We start from the raw sequence: 25,135 nt of genomic DNA, 5'->3' as shown, positions 1-25,135 counted from the left end.
GAATCACATCAACAAACGACAACCACTGACAATCAGGTTCCTGACTTAGTCAGGTGCAAACAAATATAAATTTTAAATACATGTTTAATTAAGAATATTAAAGAACCTAAGGTATAAAATACTGAATAAAACCCTACTGAAATTGGTCAGGAAATAAGCTTATAGAAGTATTAGAAATGTATTGGTTTTTTTAGCCCTTTGTCTTAAACGTAGTAGTGGTAATAATCAATTGCCTTCGGACGACGACGATGACAACGAAAACTTCATACCGGCAGTATACAACTGCAGTATATAGCATAAAACAAAATCCAAATCAAACAAATCTTGCACAAACAGCGCCTATATGATATGGCTGTCACAATGAACTGTACCCTGTTGCATTTGTTTCTTCATATAAATAAAACAAAACAGACCTTTAGTTTGGAATGTGTAAAACGTTTAATGACATAAGACTTCATTGCACAAATCAAATGATCTACTAGTATTCATACAATTTAAAACAAAAATCGAATGATCTGTTCATACAATTTAGAGCACAAATCAATGATCTATTCATTTCATACTTTTAAAACAATTCATAAAATATTTCATTTTATCTAAATTTCCAATTTTCCAGGAGTTATGTAGAAACCGTCGGATTCCCTGCTGATGCCCATTTCACATAAATTAATATTATCTATAACTTGTGTACCAAAATCTATATTTTGTGATTGGGAATAAAGCCAAGGAGCTATATACTTTTTACCGGTTGCTCTGGCCACAGTTCGAGTAATTTTCATGATTGTCATGTGAGGTACAAACTCATGGTTGTCTCTAATCTCAATTCCTTCTTGTTTAAGACATAATCTTAAATGCTCTACCATATCTAAAAATTCTTGAGGACATTCACACTTCGCATATAAAACTCTATTGAAGAAATTTTCCATTCCTTTAAAAAGAATTGTTTTATCTTTCCGTATCATACCCTGAAGTTCCGATTTGATTTTTTGCAGAACTTGACAAGCGTGGGCAACTTGTTCAGTTGTATCTAGTCCTAATGTGCACAGTGTGATGTGCAATGAATTCAGTGGTATGCAGCATTCTTCATATTGAGGTTCATGTTCTAAAATAACATCTTGTATTCCCTCTACAACTTTTCTTACCTCATTGTTCGTTATACGCAAAGCAAGAAAATGGTTTGGTCTTAATTTGTTTCTCCAATACTTGTCATGTGTATCCTCATCTTCATCGGCGAGATGTAAGTCATCTTCGTCGTTCCCTGTAGCATAGTTGTTACTTCCTATAGTTACAGTGATCCCGTCATCGCTATCACTGTCCTCCTCGTTGTCGTCGACATCATAATCTTCATCTTCTGCCTTATTCATTTCGTCGGTATTGTTTACATCGCTGTCTTTGTGGTACTTTTCTATGACATCGTATATTGTAGTGTTGCTTCCTGTAGAACCAAAAACGTTGTCCATTCTCAGATTTTTGTCCCATATTTTCACATCTCTATACTTGAAATACTGGATTCTGTGTTTTGGAACTGCTAGTACATTGTAATCAACTGTTGCTATGTCTTCCCAGCTAAAAGATGTAAAGTACTTTTCTTGTATTCCCAAAAACCTGTCTATGTAACCTACTAAAAATTCGTCCACTGGTAAGTTACCATCCCATAAAATTCGTTTAACAACATCGTCTGAAGTTTTCATTGATGGTTTCTTCTCGTCTGCTGTTTCATCTTGTACTTTCTTTTCTTTTCGATTTTTTCTATCTTGCTTAGCCACTGAAATTTTATTTACTGATTTTTCTTTATTGGTTTTAGATTTAGTTTTTGCAGAAGGTGTCAAATTGATGTTGTTCTTCTGTAACCAAAGTTGTGCATGCTCAACTAAGTTCAAGACCATTGGTGACCCGAGAGCTGAAGCAGCAGTTTCCTCTAGTTCGTTCTGTATTTCGTCCACAGCTTTCGAATCCATTGTTCCTGACCTTATGATAATATTAGGTTTTGTAGAAGGATATGTTTCTATAATAAATAAGTAATGATTTATACAGATAATGTTCATCCTGAGAATAAGAAAAAAATACTTATTTCCTGTTTGAATTCTCTAGGTAATCTTTATATGATTTTTGTTTGTTGCCATTTCTAGAGTTTCAAGAACAAAAACATATAGCAGAAATAAAGTTTTTTTTATAAACTCTCTTTTTATAAAGTGTGAATAAAAAAACATGGTTAAGCATTGGCATGGAAAGAGGACCTTTTAAAATTTTTGTTCACTGCATAAATACTTTTAAACATAAAGTTGGATAACCTAGCTTTCTCAGCTTTTAAAAAGTCTGTTGATCAGCCCTGTCGATTGCTACAGTACCCATATATTAAGAAATCTATTGACTTGATATTTGCAATTGTTAACCGGTCTAATTATGATAATCCTGAAAATGTATATCATTAATTTCTGTGAAGGGATATAGTCTTTTCAAACTAATAGGATCTTTTCTCTGGTAAATTTCAAATGTATAGTTTGAGCTCTTCTACCCACAAAAAAATAAATTAATGTTAACAAATCATTTAGAGAAAATAATCTACAATCTATTTATTTCACATGAATTCCATGGTAGAAATGATTAAACGTACATAAATAACATTATACAACTTACTTTTCAATTGGAATTTGTAGATAATATCTTGGTCCTTCGGTTGTAGGGTAACAACATGGGAGAAGTCTGCAATATCTGTGATGATGCGACATTGTCCATTAAAGTTCTTTTTTACTTTAGCTACTTCTTGTGACTGCATATCTATATTGTCGGTAGACGCCATAGTCTTGATTTTCCTATAAAAACAGAAAAATACCAATATATACGTTTTGTCATTGATCAGCCTATTAAACTTGTGCACCCAATTGTTAATCTTTGGGACTGTTATATTAGTATAACGTTCACTCCCATTGATAATCTACAAAATATTTTTAGATTGTGTTTATCTGACTGTACTTTTATATAGGATCATATCTAGGACACGGGGCTCTTTTTAATATTTTTCTATCATCCGATAGTCTTCTGGTAATATATAGAGGGGGTAGGAGGGGTCCTGATCCCGAAATCCCGGGCTTAAAAACACGATATCCCGAGGTCTCGAATTTAAATAAATTTAGATCCCGACATCCCGAAATTCGAAAAAAAAGAATTCCCGGATACAGACAGGGTCAATCGGATCCCGAAATCCGCGCTTAAAAACACCCGATCCCGGAGTCCCGATAAAGGTCCTATCCCCTCTAATATATATATATCCTGGTATCATCCGGTTCTCGATAAAGCATAACAAACAAGTTGATCGTATAGTAAGTACAGCTAATAAATACACCAAAGTTGTTTTGTGTTATTTTATTAAACACTTATTTCCCCTAGAACCCTGTTAACTATCGAGAACAGACGAAAGCACGATATGATATTTGTTATGTTTTCCTGTTACCGTGACATTAAAGCTTTATCATTATTTCTCAGACCAACAATGAAGACATTATGTGTAATAATAATGACATAAAGTATATGTTACTTACTGCAGCTCAAAGTTTTCCCAATATAAGTAATAAATATCAGATCATACGGCTATTTATATGTTAACATTATCAACTGGTGGTGCAATACCGGCTGACGTCTCATGCTAAAAATAGACTCGTTTAAAAAGATATTATTAGAACAACCAAATACCAATAACAATAAAGAACGGTGAAACGGACTCGCTTCTACGCTGAATATAAGTATCATGAATTCAATCATGTTGAACAATAGAATTTACACAAAAAGATATTATAATATATAATATTTTAACGACGTTAGAAACTATATATAGAAACAAACATTCTTTATTCACCAATCGTGGACCCTTGTAGGATAACAGAACCCGTACTGTGAATTTAAACAATCCACGCAACTAACCGGCAATGTTACATCTTTTAATCATGATTATTGAATATCATCTTTAGCAGCAGTAGTGAAATTTGGAAAAATAAACTTCTTTGATACACTATACATATTTGTAAATATAATTATATACTGTTTTTGGAGGCCTAAACCTTTTAGTATCATCCCTTGGTGAATTTTGCATTAAAGTGAAGAAAAATAAATTCTTTTGTGCACTAGTCACGAGGAGGTTGGGACGGTTTCTTAAATCCCAATTGCTTATTGAAAATATGGGACAAAAATCTGAGAATGGACAACGTTTTTGGTTCTACAGGAAGCAACACTACAATATACGAAGTCATAGAAAAGTACCACAAAGACAGCGATGTAAACAATACCGACGAAATGAATAAGGCAGAAGATGAAGATTATGATGTCGACGACAACGAGGAGGACAGTGATAGCGATGACGGGATCACTGTAACTATAGGAAGTAACAACTATGCTACAGGGAACGACGAAGATGACTTACATCTCGCCGATGAAGATGAGGATACACATGACAAGTATTGGAGAAACAAATTAAGACCAACACATTTTCTTGCTTTGCGTATAACGAACAATGAGGTAAAAAAAAGTTGTAGAGGGAATACAAGATGTTATTTTAGAACATGAACCTCAATATGAAGAATGCTGCATACCACTGAATTCCTTGCAAATCACACTGTGCACATTAGGACTAGATACAACTGAACAAGTTGCCCACGTTTGTCAAGTTCTGCAAAAAATCAAATCGGAACTTCAGGGTATGATACGGAAAGATAAAACAATTCTTTTTAAAGGAATGGAAAATTTCTTCAATAGAGTTTTATATGCGAAGTGTGAATGTCCTCAAGAATTTTTAGATATGGTAGAGCATTTAAGATTATGTCTTAAACAAGAAGGAATTGAGATTAGAGACAACCATGAGTTTGTACCTCACATGACAATCATGAAAATTACTCGAACTGTGGCCAGAGCAACCGGTAAAAAATACATTAAGGTCCAAAGGGTCCAAAATTAAACTAAGTTTGATTTTAACAAAAATTGAATTCTTGAGGTTCTTTGATATGCTGAATCTAAACATATACTTATATTTTTTATTATTGGCCCAGTTTTCAAGTTGGTCCAATTTGGGGGCCAAAATTAAACTTAAAGTTTGTTTGATTTCAACAAAAATTGAATTCTTGGTTTTTTTTGATATGTTGAATCTAAATATGTACTTAGATTTTATTTTATTATGGGCCCAGTTCTCAAGTTGGTCCAAATCGTGGTCCAAAATTAAACTTTGTTTGATTTCAACAAAAATTGAATCCTTGGGGTTCTTTGGTATGCTGAATCTAAACATGTATTTAGAATTTTGATTACAGGCCCAGTTTTCAAGTTGGTCCAAATTGTTGTCCAAAATTAAAATTTGTTTGATTTCAACAAAAATTGCATATATGGGGTTCTTTGATATATGCTTAATCTAACCATGTATTTAGATTTTTGATGTTTATGCCCGGATATCAGATTGGTCCACATTGAGGTCTAAAGGGTCCAAAATTGAACTTTATTTGATTTCATCAAAAATTGAATTCTTGGGGTTATTTGATATGCTGAATCTAACCATGTATTTAGATTTTGGATATTGGACCATAATAGGTAATGTCCAATTGAAATCAAACTCAACTCGAGTCGATTTGTTACTTCGATTATGGAAGGTTGTGCACATGCTCATAAACACTGATTTTATAACTCGAGCCAACCCGAGTTGGACAAATCGAAGTAGGCCGTCTGTTCAGCAACACTTAGGTCAAAAGATTTTGGAACTCGAATAAATACTATAGTACTTGGCACAACCGTGGTTATATCAGTAAATTTTTAATCTCCCATGAGAGAAAAAACACTTAGTCTAATTTATTTCAAACAAGATACAAAAAGTTGCATGTGTTGTCGTTGAAAGGGATTGAAAAGTCTCGGAAAAAAATACACGAGGGAGAAATAAAGTATTATAAATCGAGACAGCCCCATTATTCCGATGTCCCATTAGTCCGACAACCCAATAGTCCGACGCCTCATTAGTCCGACAACCCAATAGTCCGATACCCCAAATAGTACGACATGCAATAATTGAACAACTTTTTTCAATAAATAATTTTGATTTCAAGAGAATAATCCCATCAGTTAAAACTATTCCTCCCGAGAGTCCTCAAAATAATAATACTAGTAACATATCATATAGTACTCACAATATTATAATTTTGCGTAATGTCCAGTGGCAAATATTACTGACATGCATGTTTAGGCCGAGAACAATCAGTTGACAGTAAATAAAATAGATAGGCCCTGTAATACATGTAGTTGCCATCCGGCATGAAAAATAAGGCCAATGACACTTGAACTACCACTGGACAATGAAAGTATATACTAGTATTTACTAGGGACTGCCGCGAATTTGCCTTGCAGCAGGCTTAGACAATTTATTACGGTTGGTTGGTAGATATGTATTAGTGAAAGAAGTCGGATATATTCAACCCCAAAAATATAGAATGTCTGCGACGCGCTGTAGCGAACATTTTGTAACACTAAATAATCTTTTTGAAGTTTTATCGAATAACTAACATGACGATACACAGCTATGTATCTCTCCCAAAGCAGAGAAATTAGAAAGTTAAGGCTCCAGTTAGGCTTTACCGCTTAGACGATTGTATGCGAGATGCTTGGTTTAGTGTACAGAATTATTTTGAGAAGAACAGTAGTTTAGTTTGTCTATATACAACAATTTGTACACACTTAATTGAAGAGTGAATTATTTGAAGTTAATACGTTGAACTCTAAAGACAGTGGTAAACCAAATAGAACTTTATAAAGTTTGCCGCGTTCTCTGTCAGGAATCTGTTAGAATAAGTTAACAACAGCAAAAATGCTGGTAAATCGGAATAGTATCACTGTCAAAAGAGGCGGTGTTGGTTGCTAGAGTAATTTTCGTGTCGCATGTTTGCTTGTGTTGTTTAACACTATAAGGTAGGGGGGGGGGGGGGGGCGGGATCTGCTGGGAATTTTTTTTTTCTCCATCAAATTGGGGATCAGAATATTTATTTTAGGAAAAAAACAACTCCCTTGAAGTGTTAAAAATGGTCGTTCCCTGATCACGTGAACATTATTCTTTATGAAAAGAGACTGCACTGCTGATGACATTTCTTTTTTTTAGTTGATTTATGTTCCCATCTTCTTTTACCAAAACTTTCAAGGTTTCGGTTTATTTATATATGCATATGGTCATGGTATTTCTTTGATAGTAATACCAGAAAGGTGGCATGCTAAAATCTGTTTCTGTGATATTAGAACGAATAGTTCAAATACCAAGCCAATAACTATTCTACAAAGGGGTGTCTGGATTGGGGAGGAGGGGGTGGTTCATATCTGTATTCTTTAAAAGTTTTGCCATTTTCTCTATTCTTTATACTTGTTTCCCATTATTCTCTAATCTTTATATTTTAGCAACTCATTTTTCTGCATTCTTTGGTATTGGTCCATTTTTCTCTATTCTTTAAAATTCCCCCCATTATTCTCTGTTCTGTAAACCCACATCCACATCCTCATGAAGGCAAGCTCTACTCATGAAGTATATTTTCTATTACGGCAGTTATTAACCTATGTCAGACTATTGGGGTGTCCGACCAGTGGGGTGTTTGAATAATGAGGAGTCGGAATATCTGCGCGACCCCCGGCAAAAGTCCAATAATTTTTATGTTATTATGAAACCTATCCCATGTGAATATCAGATATTCATTTGAATTTTATACCCAAGATATATCAAAGTGTCGGATAGTTTTGTTTCATCTTTATTAGTTTTCATTTGCAAAAAAAAAATTGTTAAAAAAAAGACCCGAGGTCAATCACTTGTGTGGTTGTGGAGAAATACTGATTTCAAATTCATACAGGGAGGAAACTCCTATAAGGGTTAACATTAACACTCCGACTTTAATATGTTGAAGTTGCGCCTTATTGACAACACTTATTTGGTAAACACTTCATATCATTAACTGTTACAGTTTCTTTTGAATAACGATAACAAGCAAAATTCAACCTCAATTTCCTTCAAATTGACCAAGGACTTCATATCAAAAGATTGTAGGCCTCTATGACTTATAACGTATGAATTTATCCAACATATCGCCTATCTTAAATTTTCAAAGGGAAATAACTCCCATTAGATATATCTTCCGATCACTCCAGTTAAAACTAACGAAATCATTCTTAAGAGTAGACGAACAATTTGGTGAAAACAGTTTGTTAAAATCTTTTACGGATTTAGAGATAAAGCGATAACAAGAAAAAGGGGACGCGGGGAGATAACTCCTATAAGAATAAGTGTCCAGTCACACAGAGTGAGTTTTGAAACCCCCATTACTGTACAACATCATTGCTCAAACATCAATTCTTTATGTTGTAAAACAAAAAAGCATCTCAGACGACAGAAGAAAAAAAAAAATTAAAAACCAATTCTTCAGAGAAAAATTGAAGGTCTTTCCACCTCGATAATAAGAATGAAATTTAACAAAAGATGTGTTGATGTAATATGGTAAATCAAACTGATGTAAAAAAAAAATAAGATTAATAGGTTTATGCAGAAGACTTAATTGTTTTATAATGAACCAGAAAGAATTTTTAGCAAAGGTCAAAATCTAGAACGTCAAATTGACCTTTGACCTTGATCTCAATTATGAGGTCATTGGTCAGTGATCTCAAATCAAAAGACCCCAGGTCAATCACTTGTATGGTTGTAGAGAAATACTGATTTCAAATACAAAAGGGGAGAAAACTCCTATAAGGGTTAACCAAAACTCTTCGACTTAAATATGTTGAAGTTGCGCCTTTTTGTAAACAGTAAATTTGGCACACATCATATCATTAACTTATACAGTTTCTTTGGAATAATATGTACCAAGCAAAATTCAAAATTTATTACATGACCTTGACCTTTGACCTTGACTTCAATTTCCTTCAAATGGACCAAGGACTTCATACCAAAAGACTGTAGGCCTCTAAGACTTATAACGTATGAATTCATCCAACAAATCGCCTATCTTAAATTTCATAACTGAGTAGATGAAGGGAGGCGACTCCGACGAAACTTACTCAACAACCCCATTAAACATTAAAAAACGTCGACGCCGAAAATCTTCAAGGCCATCACCGTCGTCGCAAGTTGAGGACAAGAGACAACGTACAAATAGTGAAATAAGTTCCGAGTCGGACACAGACAGCGAGTCAGAACAATCAGATTGTAATTCTAGAGGAAAAGACGAAATGAGTAATCCATCAGACTTGCTTCCTAAAGTACCTCTGACTGAAATTGATATAGTTAGGATAGCTGAAACTGTTAAGGGAAGACATCAAAAGTTCAATGAAGGATAAAAAACTTAATTCACATAGTTTTTTCAATGACCCCCCTACCCCCCTCTTAACTTAATTTGGGAAAAATTGATTGACCCATATGGATACATGTAAAAAATCAATGTCGGATAACCAAATCTTGCAGCAGTTCAACCCCCACCCCAAACTATTTGAATTAAGTTTTTTATCCTTCATTGATCTTTTGATGTCGTCCCTAAGCAGCTACTGAAAGACGATATTGACAAGACCGTCGAGAGGGTTGTAAACGAAAAATCAAAAACACTTAATTGACAGGATAAACGACATAAAAGAAAAACAATGTAAACTGGAATCAACCTTTAAAATAAAACAAACCAACTAAACGAGCTGCATGTAAAAAACACTAAACTTCAAGAAAAAGTTGACGATCTCGAACAGCATAGTAGAAAATGTCTTTTCCGTCTTAGTGGTGTGCCTTTTTCAAGAGGTGAAAATACTACTGAAAAGGTGATTGACATAGTTAAAAAAAATAGGAGTGAACATAAAAGTTGATGATATTAGCGTAAGCCATCGCACAGGAAAATTTAAGGAAAATAAAACGCGCCAAATCATCGCAAGGTTCCCAAAGCATGATTTAAAAGTCGAAATTTTAAAATCGGCCAAGAAACTTAGAGAAATACCAGGTCTACAAGATATTTGTATTAACCAAGACCTAACAAAGACGCGAGATGAAATAGCATTCCAAGTTAGAGCGTATGTGCGCAACCATAGACTCAAGGCAACCTGGGTGGTTGATGGAAAGATCATGGCTATTGGGAAGGACAACAAAAACACGCCGTCACACGTATGTATGATCTGAATGACCATGTTTTCCAATCCGATAACTTTACTGAAATATACGTGATTGAAGAACCAAGAAACAGAAATGCAGTACGCGTCAAATGGTCATGACAGGGTCAGCGAACAATCAGCTAGTGACGTTCCTGTTTAACATTATACGAGTGCTCTTGTTACTTATAAATGATCAACCAATGAAAAACGATGTACAAATATCACATTTACAATGTTCCTCTACAGCGAAAATTTTAATTTAATCAAGCATACACTTGTACTCATTTGACATATTAGTACTTATGAAAATTTATACATATTGTTACTTTGATACATGTAAAAAAAAACAAAAAAAAACGCCAAAAATAGTTATGTTCTACTACATGTAATTCAAAGTGCCATTGTATTCTACCCCTTAGGTCTAAATAAGTTGTATTCCCGTTTCCCTTTGGCTTTTTACTTTACTTCCCCCCTTTTGTTCTCTGGTTATGTTGTTGGGTTTTCAGTTGGTTTTTTTTTGTGTTGTTTTATTTTTGTGTTTGTTTTATTTTCTTTCATTGTTTAAGCTTTTTTTTTTGTTGCACCCTTTACTTAACATACCTGAATTCCTACGATACTATTTTCTGATGAATATCAGCCACGATGAATAATTAAGAAAATTCACTATTTCATAAGTTATATTAAAAAGAAATCAAAGACGATTCTTTTAAAGACTTAGTATACACTTATCTTACTATTTTTAGTAAATCAGGGTGATGCATACATACTCACCTCTAAGCAAAGTTGAATTAGTTAAAAAGATCAAATCACTCAAAAAGCCTTTGTTCCTTGCTTATTTGTAGTCAATTAAAACACCAATAACAAAAACAAAACAAAAACTTATTCCCATATATTTTCTTGATATACGAAAAGCCTGTTGATGTTCAAACAGAGTTAATACTATTTATTTTCTTCTAACAATACAACTACTTTTGGCACTGTTGTGGTAAAATCCTGTTTTTTCCTGTTACATGTTCCATCCCCTTTTCATTAACCGGATTTTTGTGACAAAAATGTCGGTTATTGATTTGGGGATGTACGGCGGGCGGGCGGTCGGGCTGTCGGGCGGGCGGGCGGGCGGCAATCAAATGTTGTCCGTGCATTAACTCATGAACAGTTCAACCAAAGCTTTTAAAATTTTAATATGTTATTACTGACAACTATACGAAGGTCAAGTTCAATAATGGCGATTTTGACTTTTACCGTTCAGGAGTTATGGTTCTTGAAAGATTGGAAAATGGAGTTGTCCGTGCATTTACGCATGAACTGTTCTACCAAAGCTTCCCAAATTTTAATATGTTGTTACCAATGTTACTAATGAATGTTAAGAATGGAGGTCAAGTTCAATAATGACGAATTTGACTTTTACTGTTCAGGAGTTATGGTTCTTGAAAGATTGAAAAATGGAGTTTCAAGTCGTGTCCGTGCATTTATGCATGAACTGTTATACCAAAGCTTCCGAAATTTTAATATGCTGTTACTGATGACAAAATGGAGGTCAAGTTCAATAATGACGATTTTGACTTTTACCGTTCAGGAGTTATGGTTCTTGAAAGATTGAAAAATGGTTTTTCCCGTCGTGTCCGTGCATTTTCTCATGAACCATTCAACCAAAGCTTTTGAAATTTTAATATGTTGTTACTGATGACAAAATAGAGGTCAAGTTCAATAATGACGATTTTGACTTTTACCGTTCAGGAGTTATGGTTCTTGAAAGATCGTAAAATGGCGTTTCCATTCAGGTTGTTGCATTTACTCATGAACCATTCAATCTAAGCTTTTCAAATTTTAATATGTTGATACTGATGACAAAATGGAGGTCAAATTTGATATTGACGATTTTCACTTTCACCATTCATCAGTAATGGTTCTTGTGATATAGCCAGGACACAAATAAATGTTAATAAATCCGGTTTGCTGTCGTTGTGACAGCCTCTTGTTTTGTATATATTTTACTTTTTCCTGCTTACTTTTTTTTATCAGTCACCCACGTCCTACTACTTTTATCAGTTGTTGACAGTCACTGTTACCTCCAACACACGATCAGATTATAACCATTTTTATATTATGAGCACACTAAGCCCCCACACGTGTCCCACGGCTGGTAATCTACACACGCAGAACATTTGGTTCTGCAATGAAAACCGTGAGAGGATTTTCCGGTTGTGCTTGAGTGGAGTAATTGTCACCGCTTCAAAAGGTATGTACATTTCTAAATCTTAATTTTCTTATTCAACTGATCAAAATATTGAAAATCAGAGAATGCTATGCTGTGGTGAATACTTTAACGAAGAGATACATGTATCATTTACTGTTGTACGTAGAGTTAAACTCCTACAAAATCAGTTGCCCCACGAGAAATTGCCTAAAAAAGTGACATTTCAATTTTGAGAGGGTTTTATTTACAGACCTACAAGTTCAAATTTAGTTTTTTTTAGGGCAATGGGTATGAATGTTGTTTTTGGCGGCGTGTACGCTGTCCGGTGTTGATGGACGTCTTAATAATTCCAAAAACTACATTTTTTCATAAAGTCATGCGTGAGGGGATCGGTTCTGATTGAGGACATCGTGAATGCGTGAGGGGAAGTACAAACATAGATCTTTGGCTTTGTGACTTTTGTTGACTCAATAAATGTGATCAATGCTGATTAAAAGCACAGATTTATCCTTATACTTTAATAGATAAAAACCGATCACTGATTGAATGAAATCAAACTATTAATTGTTTGTTCAATTTCAGAAAATGCCATTGTTCAAAGGAAAAGGAAAAGAGAACTTAAATTGACCGTCTACAAAAAGCCATGGAGATGCAAGTTATCCCCGCCCTCGAAGCAAACTAAACCCCTCTGGGAGTAGTCCTGTCGTCAAATATACGTCACAGAGATTACCACAAATATTTAAGAAAAGTATATCGCCGATCAAAACTTCAACACCTATATATATTAGACGTAATCTGTTCACCCAAAATCACGAAATTTTCGTAACAAAAATGGAAGATATACAGAATTTATTATTCACGAACATCGATGAAAGCCAGGAGAATCTGGAGGAAGACCATAAGGAAGAACATGTATTAGACAACGAAGAAGATATAGAAGAAGACCACGTAGTAGACCACGAGAAAGACCACATGGAAGACCTTGAGGAAGAATGTAAAGTTTTTCAAAGTGCTTTAGATTAACTCTCAGACGTAGGGAAAAGGGAAAGATTTTTGATTTTTTTTCATTAGTACAGAGTGGACGTTTTCCTTTTAAACAATAATTGCATTCGACCTGTTTTTGGACATTGTTGAGTAGTTTGAAAAGGACGAATCCAGACGAATGAGATACTCACCAACATCTCTGCAATATTTTTGGTTATCGTTGACAACATTTTCTCTTTTTATTCTTCGTGAAACATATTATTAAACCTAGGTTCCCACAATTTATTTCATAATTCAATCTCATAAATTTTTCTAAGCACACATAATAATTGTTTTATTATGTGTTTTTATGTGTTTTTTCATGAACAATGTAGCCTTATTTATGTAAGTTTCAACGACTCATAGCTTGAATATAAAGATATGATTTGTACTTCCCCTCACGCATTCACGATGTCCTCAATCAGAACCGATCCCCTCACGCATGACTTAATGAAAAAATGTAGTTTTTGGAATTATTAAGACATCTATCAACACCGGACAGCGTACACGCCTCCAAAAACAACATTCATACCCATTGCCCTAAAAAAAAACTAAATTTGAACTTGTAGGTCTGTAAATAAAACCCTTTACAAATTGTAATGTCACTTTTTTAGGCAATTTCTCGTGGGGCAACTGATTTTGTAGGAGTTCAACTCGACGTACAACAGTAAATGATACATGTATCTCTTCGTTAAAGTATTCACCACAGCATAGCATTCTCTGATTTTCAATATTTTGATCAGTTGAATAAGAAAATTGAGATTTAGAAATGTACATACCTTTTGAAGTGGTGACAATTACTCCACTCAAGCACAACCGGAAAATCCTCTCACGGTTTTCATTGCAGAACCAAATGTTCTGCGTGTGTAGATTACCAGCCGTGTGTCCTATATTACACAAAGTATCTACTATAATAATACCGTTATGTCAAACGTTGACCTAATTACATATAGGGCACGCATTGGGTCAAATTACTCGCGGTCTACTCGATTGCCTAAGCATCTACGCCTAAATATAGATCAACTTGTGTTATTACTGATCATAACAAAGTACAAATCTTTTGGTGTACATTTATATGTCCTATGTTGAATAATATGTAACATTGAAATAACAACGTTATTTTATGCTTTACTGAATGTTAGATTGAACTATTACTCAAAACAAGAACATAAACTTGATGATCTTCAGAATATGAATTTGAGCGTATTGTCGTCGTTGGTGATTTTACTGACCATCATATTATTGCCACGTGTTTATGGTTGTTTAATCTCATGTATAGAGCTGGTGATATAGAAAAAAAATCCCGGTCCTATCTTAAATTCTACAAGTAGTTCAAGTAGCTGTTCAACACATTCCGACTCCTTGCACACTGGTAGTCAGTTCCTAACCTTTACATGTTTAAATACACAAAGTTTCCTAGCGAAACGAGACTTAATTGAAGCTGAGCTTAGCGACAGAGATATTTTGTTATTTACCGAAACCTGGTTCAATAAACACACTGATGACAGCAATATCAAATTGGAATCTTTAAAAAAAAACATACAGAAATGATAGAAATCATATAGACCGCCAGATACAGATAACCAAACCTGGGAAAAAATAAACTATTCGATACATCTTGCCATAAATTCGAATGCAGATAAAATTATAATTTGCGGTGATTTTAATGATGACCAACTTAATCATAGCAAACAAAATCTTAGAGAAATTTGCAACCAAAATAGCCTATATCAAATAATTACTGATGCTACATATTTTTGCGAATAGTCAGTGTCGCTACTTGATCTAATTATGGTAAATGATCCGGATGTAATACTGTACTCAGAAGTTGGGGAAAACATCCTCGAAAATTCTGTGCGATATCATTGCCCTATAAGTGCAGTAATAAATTTTGAAAAACAATTAACAAAATCCTTTAAAAGACAAATTTGGCAATATCACTTAGGCGATTTTGAATTGTTTAAAAACGAACTTCTTAAAATTAACTGGGATACTCTAATTGATAATCACAACATAAATACCGCGGCAGTAAATGTTACGGAAAAAATTCTCGAAGCAGTAGCAAAATCAATCCCGAATAAACTGGTTCAGGTCAGGAAACATGATCCACCTTGTATGAATTCGAATATAAGAAAAATGATTCGGAAGCGTAAGAGATTAAATAAAAAAGCAAAAATAACAAACGATGAAATTGATTGGTCAAATTTTCAACGTATAAGAAATAAATGCATAAACTATGTGCGATCAAGTAAAAAAAAATTCTTAGAAAAGCAAATAAATAAAGTTGATAGTATCCACACAATAAGCACAAAACAATGGTGGAAAACCATTAACAATTTGATCGGGCTACCAAACAAAAAATCAGCATATCCTACTTTAATTTTCAATAACCAATATATAGAAAGTGATTACGACAAAGCTAAATATTTTAACGATTATTTCTGCGCACAGTCTTCTGTTGATTATTCATATACTGTATTACCAATATTAGAAAATGATGAAAGTAATAAACTAGAGGAACTGGTTATAAGTGAGCAGGATTTTGAAGATGTGCTTTTGAATCTTGATATTTCAAAAGCTACAGGGCCTGATTTTATAATCAGTCCAAGACTCATGAGGGCGACAGCAACTGTCTTGGAGTATCCATTTACAAAACTTTTTAATCGATCCTCCTAACAGGGTGGTTTCCAGATGTGTGGAAACTAGCAAATGTTATACCTGCATATATAAGAAAAGGTGGCCCAGAAATTTTACTTAATTATAGACCTATATCTTTGCTGTCTAACATTTGTAAGACAATGGAGAGATGCATTTTTAAATACCTTTTTAACTTTATTATTACTAATTCTTTATTAACAAAATTCCAGTCTGGTTTCATCCCTGGTGATTCGACTGTAAACTGCTATGTAGTAACGATTTTGGTAAAGCATTAGATGAAGGGAAAGAGGTCAGGGTAATCTTCTGCGACATTAGTCGAGCTTTCGACCGAGTTTGGCATAAAGGCTTACTTTATAAGCTTAGAAAAATAGGAATTAATGGTAACTTGTTACTTTGGTTTGAAAGCTATTTAAACTCAAGAAGGCAACAGGTTGTCATTGGTGGAGAAACGTCCAACAACGAACATGTCTCAGCTGGGGTACCCCAAGGGTCTATCTTGGGTCCTATTTTATTTTTCATTTATATTAATGACATAGTTAATATTTATATAGTGGTTGATAACGAATATGAAGCGGCAGAAAAACTAAATAAAGATATTGAGAAAATACATAATTGGTCTAAACATGAATTTCAACCCAAACAAAACAAAAATAATGATCATTTCAAAAAGGCACCATAAACCCCACCACCCGCCAGTGTATATGAATAATAATATCATAAAAGAAGTTGAGTCGCACAAGCATTTAGGGGTTATTATAAATGAAAGCTGGAATAATCATGTAAAAATTATTATTGATAAGGCTATTCCTAAAACTTACAACTAGAGGCAGCAAAAAAATATAATCGAGAACGCACTGTGTTCCTGTGGTCGAGTAGAAACTACCTCTCATTATTTCTTCAAATGTCTAAAATATAATGAAATTCGAAGGGATACTATCGGGACGATCTCCTGTTCTAATCTTAAGATTATCTTATATGGGGACAGTCTTAAAAGCTGACGAGGACAATATGCAAATGTTTCATAAAGTTTCTGAATATATAACCCCGTGAAATTCCGACATCAGTCCGTGAACTTCGGCACGGGTTACATTAAAGTCTGTAGGTCTATAATCGACACTATGGCTGCTTTAAACGCAAGACCGTATAAAATATATACAAATTTATTAACACAAGTTTACAGTTCAAAAGCTAGGGGAAGACTCCCCAGTAACAGTTTACAAAACATCTATTAATTCAAAGATAAGGGTATTAAAACATTATAAAAGGTTCTTATAAAATATAAATATACTTGTCCAATGTTATGTAATAATAATAGGATTATTGTCCTCCGGCTAAACTTTATAAAATAGCGATAATTGCTTTTGTAGTTCAAGTGTTAGATACGTGTATTATCTCTCACACTTTTGACAGCCATCGGATTAAGTTGTAAAACAGTAAATCTATAATCTCTTTGGATTTTTGAAATAAGAAACATTATATTTAAGAATAAAGAAACATTTAAAACAAGAAATATTCAATCATGTCAACTTAAAACTAAAACGAGAAATAATCAATTTAAAACGAAAGTTCATATAAATATTCAAAACGAGAGTTCATATAACTATTCAAAACGAGAGTTCATATAACTATTCAAAACGAGAGTTCATATAACTATTCAAAACGAGAGTTCATATACACATTCAATTCAAAACGAGAGTTCCTATAAAGCACTTTGCAAATTATTGTAAAAGTTCCTAAAGTCACTTTTCTTCCGGTTATATTCTCCACTACTTCCCAGAAGTGCTCGTCCCGAGCACAAATTGCTACATTTCGTCATTGGGTTGGTAATGTTATTTCATCTGTGGGTAATTCGTCTTTGGGTAATTCGGCTATGGGTAATTCGTCTATGGGTAATTTATCTTTGGGTAATTCGTCTTTGGGTAATTCGTCTATGGGTAATTCGTCTCTCTGGTTGCTGAAAGTGTGTACATACTGAAAACATCACGAACATAGAAAATGCACATATTGGACCTTTTAATAGATATATATAGGGGGTATGTGGAGGGGGATAACTATAAACATACTAGTTATTTGAGGAGGGGGACTTCTGACATAAATATACTAATACTCTAAGGAGGGGGACTACTGACATAAATATACTAATACTCTGAGGAGGGGAACTACTGACAAAAGTATGCTAAATCTGAGGAGGGGGAATACTGACATAAGTATACTATACTCTGAGCAGGGGGACTACTGACATAAGTATACTAACGCTCTGAGGAGGGGGACTCCTGACATAAGTATGCTATACTCTGAGGAGGGGGGCTACTGACATAAGTATATTATACTCTGAGAAGGAGGGATTAACACAAATGTACTAAAAATATTCAGTTTCACTTGACAAATCGAAAAAAAAACATGACTCTATCATATGTATAAATATATAAACAACAGAGAGGTCGCTTTTATCATAATCATAAAAGTAGGACTACGTATTCAAGGAATTGGAGGAAAAAATAAAAAGGGTTGGCAATAATTAGTATTGGCCTGTTTATGATCCAAACAAAACTACACTATACTGAAAGTTTTCGAAAATACTATCAAGAATTTGAAAAGATTAACAAATTATCAGTGGATATATCTACCTTGTAAGCAGGTTTTGATCAAACATAACAAAGCATTTTTCTGACATGTAGTATACAGGTCGTCACTCCTGTACACCCATGGAAACAAGAACACAAGATAGGTGACGAGTCCATCTTGCACTCCTGTTTCGGACCAAAATTGTATTCTAAAATGATTTTGTTATACCACTGATAATCTATGTATTCATACGGAAGCTCATACGTGTAAATTCAACTACCTTTAGCATGGTACGTGAAATGATACAAAATAATAACGACAACTAAACAATAATTGTGGTTATTTGGTATACTATAGTCAGTGATCTTTGTTCAAAGTTACAACCTTTACTTGTGTAATACACTAGGTTCTAGGATACAACAAGGATACACAGACTTTAGCTAAAAAAAAATTGGTGATTATCTTACTGCCAGTGACAAATATCTCAGGAAAAAAATGGATATTCATCTAAGAATAATAAGGTGTTCTTAATAAAAAAAAAAGATTGTGAATGTGAAAATGACAAACAAAAATAGACATTTTTCATTTAGTTGATTATTTAAGCTTGAGGAAAAAAACATGTGTACTGAAAACAAAAATTGACCGTGTGTATTATTAACGTTATCCGTGTCGTTTTCGCTTATTTTTACTTTGACTCTGAGCATGAAAGTGTTGGATTAAATCATTGTGTATGTTGTTTGATGGTTCCCATGAATTTTGTGAAGTACTATAACCTCGCCATTTAATAAGGTATTGCTTAATGTTGCCTCGTTTTCTACACTTAAGTATTCTTTCGACATCATATATGTCCTGTTGAGGGTTTGGATTTTGTGACGGTTGCTTATCTTTGTGTAATTGTGTTGGATCATTTTGATTATTTTTCCCTACATGATTTTGTGTGTGGTTATTGATTGTGTCATTGACTCTGTCAAGGATTTCAGGCATGTCCATGAGTTCCTCTGGATTTAGGTCGTGATCCTCATCTACTTCATCGGGTGGGTTTGTGGGGCGATTCTTGGGGTCGAGAAATTTCTTCAATCGATTTGCGTGCACTGGAGCCTTCAATATTTTATCGTCAGAAGCTTTGCACAAACGGTAAGTATATTCGCCTATGTGTTCTGATATGTAATATGGTCCAGTCCATTTTCGTTGGAGTTTGGGAGACAAACCAACTGGAGTCCGGGTACAGTAAAGCCATACTTTGTCTAATATGAAAAACGTGGGTTCCTCTACGTTTTTGTCGTGTTGAGTTTTGTACTTTTGTTGTGCAGCTTCAATATTCGTCTTCGCAATTTTTCTGGCAAGGGTTAAATTATCGACAATCAATTTTAGGGCTGACTCTGCATCTTTGCTCAATCCTTTTGTAGATTCTGGGATTAGTGCGATGTCGATAGGATTTCGAGGTTCCCTTCCAAAGACCAAATAATATGGACTATATTGTGTTGACTCGGTTTGTATTGTGTTTCGGAAAGCCATCATGACGCCTAGTCGGGCCATGTTGACTGGTTGTCATGGCAATACATACGCAGAGATGTTGCTAATGTACGATTCTGTCGTTCGGTTGCTGCATTGCATTCTGGGTGATAGGATGACGTATTTAGCTTGGTGATCTGGAAAATTTTGCAGATTTCTTTCACGAGGTTCGAAGTGAAGTTTTTCCCCAAATCTGTAAGAATTTGTCTACAAGGACCATATCGACATATAATTTCGTTGTATAAGATTCTTGCAGTTTCTACGGCTCCTCCTGTTTTAAGTGGAAAGGCTTCACACCATTTAGAGAACGGACATACAACTAGTAAGATTTGGTTGAATCCACCTGCTGACTTTGGTAAATTGCAAAGAATGTCCATGTGTATTCTTTCAAATACTCCAGTTGCCGGAAGCGGCTGTAAGGGTGCTCTCTTAGAGTGCGGATTAGTCTTGCCTTGTTGACATTCAATACAGGTTTTCACATAATCTTCAATGTCTGAGTACATTCTCTTTCAGTAATACTTCATTCGGATGTTGTTGTAAGTTCTGTCAATACCGGGGTGCGCTGCAATAATTGCATCATGGTACGATAAAAGTACGTCGTTTTGTAATGCCTTTGGTATAACTAATTGTTTGATGACCCTATCTGATAAGTGTCCTTTCCCTCTAGGATAGTAATGGTGAAACAGTATACCATTAGAAACAACGTAGTGATTTGACTCTCGGACTATTACGTCAGCTTTCTTTTTGTCTTGGGGTAACTTGTTTTGTTCAATGTATTGTAGCATTTGTCCTGCTTCTTCGTCTTCATTTTGAGCTGCTTGGATTCTACTCTGGGTAAGGTTTGTGGTTTCGATCATCATGAGTAATGGATCTGCACTACGATATTGATTATCTGCTTCAGTAAGTGCCTTAATTGCTGATACTGATTCATGTTTTGATTCGTCTAAGTGCTTTGACAGGACTGGCTGGATGACTGAACTGTGTTGATTGGTTTCTTTTCTGGATTGATCGGTTGCTGTATATGTAGCCTCGATCTCGTCTATACTGAGTCGACGCTGACGCTGGTTCTCGGGATGCTGAATTCTGGAGAGGAAGTCAGCGCAAACGTTATCTTTTCCTGGTTGATAGTGAACTTCAAAATTGTATGTCTGAAGATACATGGACCATCTTGCTAAACGTCCGGTACTCTCTTTGATACGATGAAGGTATTGTAACGCTATATGATCTGTATACACGTGAAATTTGTTATTGGCCAAATAAACGTGGAACTGTTTGATAGCTACAACAAGTGCAAGGCATTCTCTGTCTTTAACGTCCCATCTTTGTTCTGGTTTTCGTAGCATACGTCCGCCATACGCAATAACTCGGAGTTTCTTGTCTTTGTCATGTTGACCTAGAACATATCCTATTGCAGTACCACTTGCGTCAGTATGTAAAATAAACTCTTTATTGAAGTCCGGAAATACTAGAATAGGAGCTGAAGTAAGTTTTGTCTTGAGCGTTTCGAGCGATCGTTGACATTCGTCTGTCCAATGGAATTGTTGATCTTTGTGTAGCAGTTGATTGAGCGGAGAAGTAATCTTGGAGTAGTTGTGAATGAACTTTCTGTAGTAATTACATAGTCCAAGAAACATACGTACTTCTTTGACATTTTTCGGCGCTGCAAAGGAATGTACAGATGCCGTTTTCTCTGGATCTACTGCTATGCCTTCTTTGGTGATAATGTGGCCTAAATATTGGACTTCTTTGCAAGCGAACTGACACTTTGACGGCTTCAACTTGAGGTTGGCTTCGATTAGTTTGTCAAATAGGGCTGCTAAATGACAAAGGTGTTCTTCAAAGTTCCTGCTGTAAATAAGAATATCGTCTACATAAACTAATGCGCTTTTCCAGTTGAGATCCCGGATTACTTCATTCATTATCATGTTGAAGGTTGCAGGTGAATTTGCTAGGCCATATGGAAGTCGGTTGAACTCGTACTGACCTCTATGTGTCATAAAAGCAGTCTTTTCTTTGGATTGCTCATCAAGCTCAAGTTGCCAGAAGCCTTGTCTCATATCACAGACGCTATATGTCTGCGCATGCTTTTCTCCAAGTGTATCTAGGACATCTGAAAGATTCGGGAGCGATTGAGTATAGATTTTTGTCAGACGATTAAGTTTGCGATAGTCAACACATACTCTCTTCTCGCCATTGGGTTTTGCTACAAGTAAGATGGGGCTGCTCCATGGTGACATGCTTTTTCGAATGATACCTTGTTCCTCCATTTCGTCCAAATGTGTATTTATTTCTTCCTTTGTTTTAGGGGTAGTCCGGTACGGAAATTGTCTGACTGGATTTGCATCGCCTGTATCAATGATGTGTTTGCCTATTTTGGTACAGCCTAATTCGGTTATGTCTTTAGCAAAAGCTTGCCTATATTGCCCTAACAGAGTCAATAACTGATATTTTTGTGTTTCGCTTAAATCGGATTTTGAAAGATCAATACCTATCTCGGTAGCAATTTTGATATAATTATTATTTGAATTTGAAGCTTCGCCAGTTCTGATACTATCTATAAACTCAAAATTTTCTTTTAATTCTCCAAAAATTTTATCATCTTGAATTTTAATAAAATTTCCAACTATGGTATTTTGTTTCAGTGTTATTACAGCATTTGTAGGATTTAAGATTTCAAAAACAGAAGTGTTGTTATGTGTTTGTATTAAGCACCGTGCTCCCATAATATTATGTTTGCCAGCAAGTGAAAAATTTGGTTCAATCACTCCTGATGTGTTTTCGCTAAAATTTTCTATTTCTACAGGAAAAATAACTCTTTGTCTTGGTTGAAAGGTAACATCAGATAGCACACGAACAAAATTGTGTGTGTGATCCCGATCTTGGCCCTGACATAAAGAAACTTCTGTAATTCCATTTTGTAATGTTAAAACTTGTTTGGGGAAACTTATTTCAGCTTTTTGATCATGCATGAAGTCTCGGCCTAAAATAAGTGGCATATTGACATCATCCAAAATATAAAAATCGTGAAATAAAGTTAGCTTTCCTATTTCAACGGGCAGTGTGACTTTGCCTAGCACTCTGATAAAATTGTCATTTACACCACGAACACCTAACAAATCTGATTTATCTACAGGGTAAGGTTTGTTTACTTGTAATGATTTATAAGTATTTGTATTTATGACCGATACTGCTGCACCGGTATCTACAAGAGTATGAATAACTGAGGAACCTATTCTAACATTTATTTTACAATCGGCTCTTGAACAGCCTGTATTTGCAAAAAGATTATCAATATTCTGATTAGGGGGGTTATTTCTAGAATTCATAAACCTGTCTTTGATTGAATTATGGGATAGGTTGGACTTAGCACGAGTTGGGTAACGATTGAATTTGTTTCTCTGAAGCCTTTTATTTGGGGGGCGTTTCTGTTGTCTATAAACATGATTAAGTACATTGACAGGGGGGACGTAAAATTGTGCATTCTCAAAATGTTCGTAACTATTACAGTATGTATCACACTTACCATCACTTCTGGGTTGGATCTGTGGTGTAGGATTGTCCTCTATAGCACTGGTGACTGGTTCTGGTTTCGATGCTAGCTGCATGGTGATGTCTGCTAGCAAAGCAGCATCTATGGCCTCACTTACGGAAAAGTTTTGTTTAAGACCGGTTGCGGTGACAAACGGAACAACAAACTCTGGTCTAAGTCCACGAAGAATAAATTGTTCCATCATTAATGTTTGACCAGCTAGAAAACAGAGTCTCTCGATTCTGGATATAAACTGCGAAACAGTTTCGTATTGTTTTTGTTTTAAATCGGCTGCATCTTTCCACAATCCCACTTTTTCTATACTCTTTCTCCCAAAGCGCTCCGTGAATTTTCTGAACAATGTCTGCTTGTTGTTTCTGTCTTCATTGTCTAATAACATGTACCATGCTAAAACGTAATCGTCAATAAAACATGTAAACGCTCTTGTGGCTTGCACGTCATCCCACTTTGAAAATTCGCACATAAGTTCGTAACGCTGTATCCATATGTCAGCGTTTTCTGTTTCAAACGCGTTAAAATGTTCTAATTTCGGTAACTCCATTTTTCAATTTTCGTATACTGGGACTAGTTCATAAGTAAAACACTCGCTTGGCTGCAAAGGTTACGGTAAATCGTGGGATCCTTCCCAATTGAATGTAGGAAAAAAAGTCACAGGAAAAAAAGTCACGGAAAAAAAGTCACGGAAAAAAAGTCACAGGAAAAAAAGTCACAGGAAAAAAAGTCACAGGAAAAAAAGTCACAATTAATATTTTGTATGAAAACTGTCATATGATCTGCACTTATATATTGGTAATGACTTTTGTCTGTGTGTGTTTTTTTTCTGCTGTTCATGTGCAAGTATGGTTTTGTGTTTTTTGTATCCCATGTCCTTTTGTTTTATTATAAAATCTAGAATGTAAACTAGGAAATGTGTCAAAGAGACAACAACCCGACCATAGAACAGACAACAGCAGACGTTCACCAACAGGTCTTCAATGTCATTCAAAGGATTTTTTTTGTAATGTTACTGATACATGTTTTGTTGTAATTATTTTTGTTTCATGTGTTTTTACATTAGAAGCAAATTAGACATGTTATTGTGATTTTTGTTTTTCTATAGCTGTGTTTTTACCAATTTCATGAGAATCCTTCAATTACATGTTAAACAAACAAAGCATCCCCATTAACAATAATTATGTAATTACAACATTTATTGACAGTGACTGTTGAGATTAATTAGTGGCTTCTTGTGGCACCTTTCCCTGTTTTGTGACTTTTTTTCCTGTGACTTTTTTTCCTGTGACTTTTTTTCCGTTGACCTTCCCAATTATAACCCCGTGAATTTCGGCATACGTCCGTGAACTTCGGCACGGGTTACATTAAAGTCTGTAGGTCTATAATCGACACTATGGCTGCTTTAAACGCAAGACCGTATAAAATATATACAAATTTATTAACACAAGTTTACAGTTCAAAAGCTAGGGGAAGACTCCCCAGTAACAGTTTACAAAACATCTATTAATTCAAAGATAAGGGTA

The 25,135-nt window shown here is 34.9% G+C and overlaps 3 protein-coding genes across 5 annotated transcripts in view; 1 reads left to right on the top strand and 2 right to left on the bottom strand.

Annotated features, from left to right (window-relative positions):
• Positions 1 to 414: 414 nt before the first annotated feature.
• LOC139514214 (leukocyte receptor cluster member 9-like) overlaps positions 415 to 25,135 on the bottom strand; it is a 39,257-nt gene continuing 14,536 nt past the window's right edge. For 2 of the 3 annotated variants that reach the window (XM_071303084.1, XM_071303075.1), the window contains exons 2-3: positions 2,638 to 2,813; positions 415 to 2,005 (exon numbers count right to left, since the gene is read on the bottom strand). In XM_071303084.1, coding sequence (XP_071159185.1) covers positions 597 to 2,005; positions 2,638 to 2,800 — 1,572 coding nt within the window. In that variant the 5' untranslated portion in view covers positions 2,801 to 2,813 and the 3' untranslated portion in view covers positions 415 to 596. Of the gene's footprint in view, positions 2,006 to 2,637; positions 2,814 to 3,539; positions 3,650 to 25,135 lie in introns of those variants that run through there. The other variant, XM_071303068.1, reaches the window with a different exon arrangement.
• On the top strand, positions 4,151 to 4,960 carry LOC139514292 (A-kinase anchor protein 7-like). Its single transcript, XM_071303317.1, is given in 2 exon segments — positions 4,151 to 4,521; positions 4,523 to 4,960. Coding segments are annotated over 2 exon segments (753 nt in total). The 5' UTR covers positions 4,151 to 4,191; the 3' UTR covers positions 4,946 to 4,960.
• Positions 19,217 to 20,071, bottom strand: LOC139522810 (uncharacterized). The gene has a single exon (XM_071316415.1). It carries the CDS (start codon positions 20,069 to 20,071, stop codon positions 19,217 to 19,219), a length of 855 nt encoding a protein of 284 aa, XP_071172516.1.

The sequence above is a fragment of the Mytilus edulis genome, chromosome 1 (genome assembly GCF_963676685.1).
Source record: "Mytilus edulis chromosome 1, xbMytEdul2.2, whole genome shotgun sequence".
NCBI lineage: Eukaryota > Metazoa > Mollusca > Bivalvia > Mytilida > Mytilidae > Mytilus > Mytilus edulis.
This window is presented reverse-complemented; position numbering and strand designations above follow the sequence as displayed.